Below are 3,747 nucleotides of genomic sequence, written 5' to 3' on the forward strand. Positions count from 1 at the left end.
TTCAAACTTCATTTGTTTTCTATTTTGATAAATTCTCTCTGTTGAAAATTATATTTTTATATTTTAAATAATTTGCAATTTCAGGAAATATGTTTTTATATTAAATTTGTGTTTTCTAATAAGGTGGACGAGTGATTGATAGATAGATAGATAGTAGATAGATATCAGTAAGTAAGTAAGCCAATAGCTCGCTCCGGCCAGTCATGGTATTAACTGTCAGTAGCCAAAGAATCGACTCAAACCAGCAACAGGCAGACAGACAGATACTTCACTAGCAGTGAGCACTTTCACTTCTGACAGCTGATAGCATGACCAGTGCCCATTTTTGTTTATATATATATATATATATATATATATACACACGTATGTGTGGGTGTGTTGATTTCTGTGTGTACCTCTCCGTGTGTGTATGTTGACTCTACCTTTCATTCTTTCGGGGTGTATAAAATGATAATGTTGATGACGATAATAATAATAATAATGATTTGTTTGTACATTAAGCGCAAAACCTGAACTTTGGTGGAAGGGGATCACTTAATTACAGGGACTCCAGTGCTCTACTGCTTATTTTATTTACCTCGAAAGGATAAAAGGCAAAGTTGACTCCAGTGACAGTCGTACTTTCAAAGTAAAGACGTTTTGGGCACCAAATCATGATAGACGAAATATAAACGGGGTCTTTTATATTCTCGCTAACTAGGTCTGCAGAGAAGGACCTACCGGTTAGTGGGGAGAACATTTGTGTTGGTATGCCAAATTTTTCCATCTGTCAATGAACTCCGACTTATGCAAGCATGGACGGTAAACGTATGACAATGTTAATGATGTAAAATCTGCAATGTTGAATTACTATGTTGTTTAACTATCCGCTTTATCTTACTGCTTCTTTTCCTATTTCAGAATATCACATCATGTTGACGTGAAAGAAATCTCTCCATTCAGAAATACCTTTGATATTCTCATCAACTTACATCAACTAAAACAAGACGATATATTTATAAGGAGCATTCATCAATAAGTCAACCTCTTTATATAAATACAGTCTAGAACAAAGAACAACCAAATATTTTTCTTTCTCTCGAATGTAGAGGAGGTGATCGCTTTCCAGGTTAATTAAAGTTCCATAAATTTACAAAGGAGTTGACAATTTCCATCTGCTGTTTTAGATATCGAGTAAGATCGTGGATGAAAGAAACAATGTATTAAATTATCCTTTCAATGTAGTGACACAACGGAACATAAACTTATTCATAGAAATGAAAAACACATTATCACTGTGATATGTATAATAAATGATTCTCTCATAATGAATAATTCAACTGAACCAGAAAACCTTGATGCAGAGGAAAAGGGACATCACTGTGATATCTGTGGTAAATCATTTCCTCACAGGAGTGTTATGACAAGACACAAGCTTACACATACAGGAGAGAAACCATATCACTGTGATATCTGTGGTAAGTCATTCTCTCAGAGGAGTGTTGTGACTAGGCACAAACGTACACATACAGGAGAGAAGCCATATCACTGTGATATCTGTGGTAAATCATTCTCTGAACGTAAAGTTTTAACTAACCATATGAAGATTCATACTGGAGAGAAACCACATCATTGTGATATCTGTGGTAAATCATTCTCTCAAAGTACTCACTTGACTAATCACAAAACTACACATACAGGAGAGAAGCCATATCATTGTGATATCTGCGGTAAATCATTCTCTGGAAATAGCCAGTTGACTATTCACAAACGTGTTCATACAGGGGAGAAACCATTTCACTGTAATATGTGTGGTAAATCATTCTCTCAAAGAAGTCACTTGAATGATCACAAAACTATACATACAGGAGAGAAGTTGTATCATTGCGATATCTGTGGTAAATCATTCTCTCAAAGAAGTCACTTGACAAATCACAAACCTACACATACAGGAGAGAAGCCATGTCATTGTGATATCTGTGGTAAATCATTCTCTTTTAACAGTCAATTGACTAACCACAAACGCATTCATACAGGAGAGAAACCATATCAATGTGATATCTGTGGTAAATCATTCTCTCAGAGGGATGTGGTGACTACACACAAACGTACACATACAGGAGAGAAGCCATATTCCTGTGATATCTGTAGTAAATCATTCTCTCAAAATGGTCACTTGCTTAGTCACAGATATATTCATACTAGGGGAAAACCATATGATTGTAATCTCTGCAGTAAATCATTTTCTGAAGGTAATGTTTTAACTAAACATAATATTCATACAGGGGAGAAACCATATCATTGTGGTATCTGTGGTAAATCATTCTCTCGTAATAGTCATTTGACTAATCACAAACGCATTCATACTGGAGAGAAACCATTTCAATGTGATATCTGTGGTAAATCATTCTCTCAAAACAGTCACTTGATCAAGCACAGACCTACACATACAGGAGAGAAACCATATCACTGTGATATCTGTAGTAAATCATTCTCACAAAGAAGTCATTTGGCTAACCACAAACTTACACATACAGGAGAGAAATCATATCATTGTGATTTCTGTGGTAAATCGTTCTCTCTCAATAGTCAATTGGTTACTCACAATCGCGTTCATACAGGAGAGAAACCATATCATTGTGATATCTGTGGTAAATCTTTCTCTCAAAGGAGTCACTTGACTAGTCACGAACATACACATACAAGAGAAAAGCCTTAACCTTCGTTAGCTGTTGTAATTCACTTTTGTATATGGTGTTTTAACTCTACACTAAAATGTTCATACCAGACAGAACCTATGTCATGGTCCATGTGTGTGGTAAATCATTCTTGCATAGACTTAACTGTCCGTGAATGAATTCCTATAAAGGGATGCCATGGCAAATCATTCTCTTGAAAATGCTACATGCATACACATGGAGGTATTAACACACAAGTGTAACTGTATCTGTGTTAAAATTTATTGAAACATAATTAACACTATTTGGTCTGCTAAAACACAGGCTTTTTTACTTTCATTAACTTTGATGCCATCAACTGCAAACATTTTTACTCTGAGATAACTTAATTACTGAAAGTTCCTGTGTTGCAATTTCTTGAAAAAGAATAATGAATAAAAAGTTTGCTTCTAACCATTTTGTGTTCGTTTTTTTTTTTTATTCTATATCTAGACACTAGCACAAAATCACACTCCTTCAATACTACTTTTCTCTCTCCCAGAGCTTTAGGTGTTTTCGCTCAATAAACACTCACAACACCCGATCTGGGAATCGAAACGGCGATGCTATGACAGCGAGTCCGCTGCCCCTAAACACTAGGCCATTGCGCCTCCATTCATACAGGAGAGAAGATATATCAATATGAGTTCTGTATTAAATCATTTTCTCAAACGAGCACCTTGAGACACATAACGCAGATATTGACAGAAGAAAACGAAGAGAAACCTCGTAACTAATCGAACTGGTCAGTAGAGCTATCGGTCCAGATGGACTATATGTAATCTGAACCTTTCCCCCTTAATTTTCTTTTTTGTTTTACGGAATCCCACGTTTTAGGCTATGGAGTTTCCGATTCTGACAAAACTCATATATTTATGAAATAAAAAATTAAAAAAACACACTCTAATTTCATATTACTGTGGGGAAATTACTCTGAAAGAAATCTCTGCAGAAAGGTGAGTAGATTGATTACACATTTCTTGCTTTATGTTATCGCAGTTTTGTGGAGATTTGGCTGTTATTTCTAGCATGTAAATAGCCTGCTTGGTGG

General features: G+C 35.5%; 1 protein-coding gene across 2 annotated transcripts in view; it reads left to right on the forward strand.

The window, feature by feature from the left end:
• LOC106878974 (zinc finger protein 665) overlaps window positions 1-3,113 on the forward strand; it is a 10,256-nt gene extending 7,143 nt beyond the window's left edge. Inside the window, exon 3 of one of the 2 annotated variants that reach the window (XR_008267130.1) lies at window positions 901-1,310. Coding sequence is in view for 1 of the 2 variants with exons in the window: in XM_052978285.1 (XP_052834245.1) it covers window positions 1,307-2,698 (1,392 nt within the window). In the remaining variant the exon portion in view is untranslated. Of the gene's footprint in view, window positions 1-900 lie in introns of both variants that reach the window. The other variant, XM_052978285.1, reaches the window with a different exon arrangement.
• Window positions 3,114-3,747: the final 634 nt, after the last annotated feature.

This window comes from Octopus bimaculoides, unplaced genomic scaffold (assembly GCF_001194135.2).
Source record: "Octopus bimaculoides isolate UCB-OBI-ISO-001 unplaced genomic scaffold, ASM119413v2 Scaffold_92032, whole genome shotgun sequence".
Lineage (NCBI taxonomy): Eukaryota > Metazoa > Mollusca > Cephalopoda > Octopoda > Octopodidae > Octopus > Octopus bimaculoides.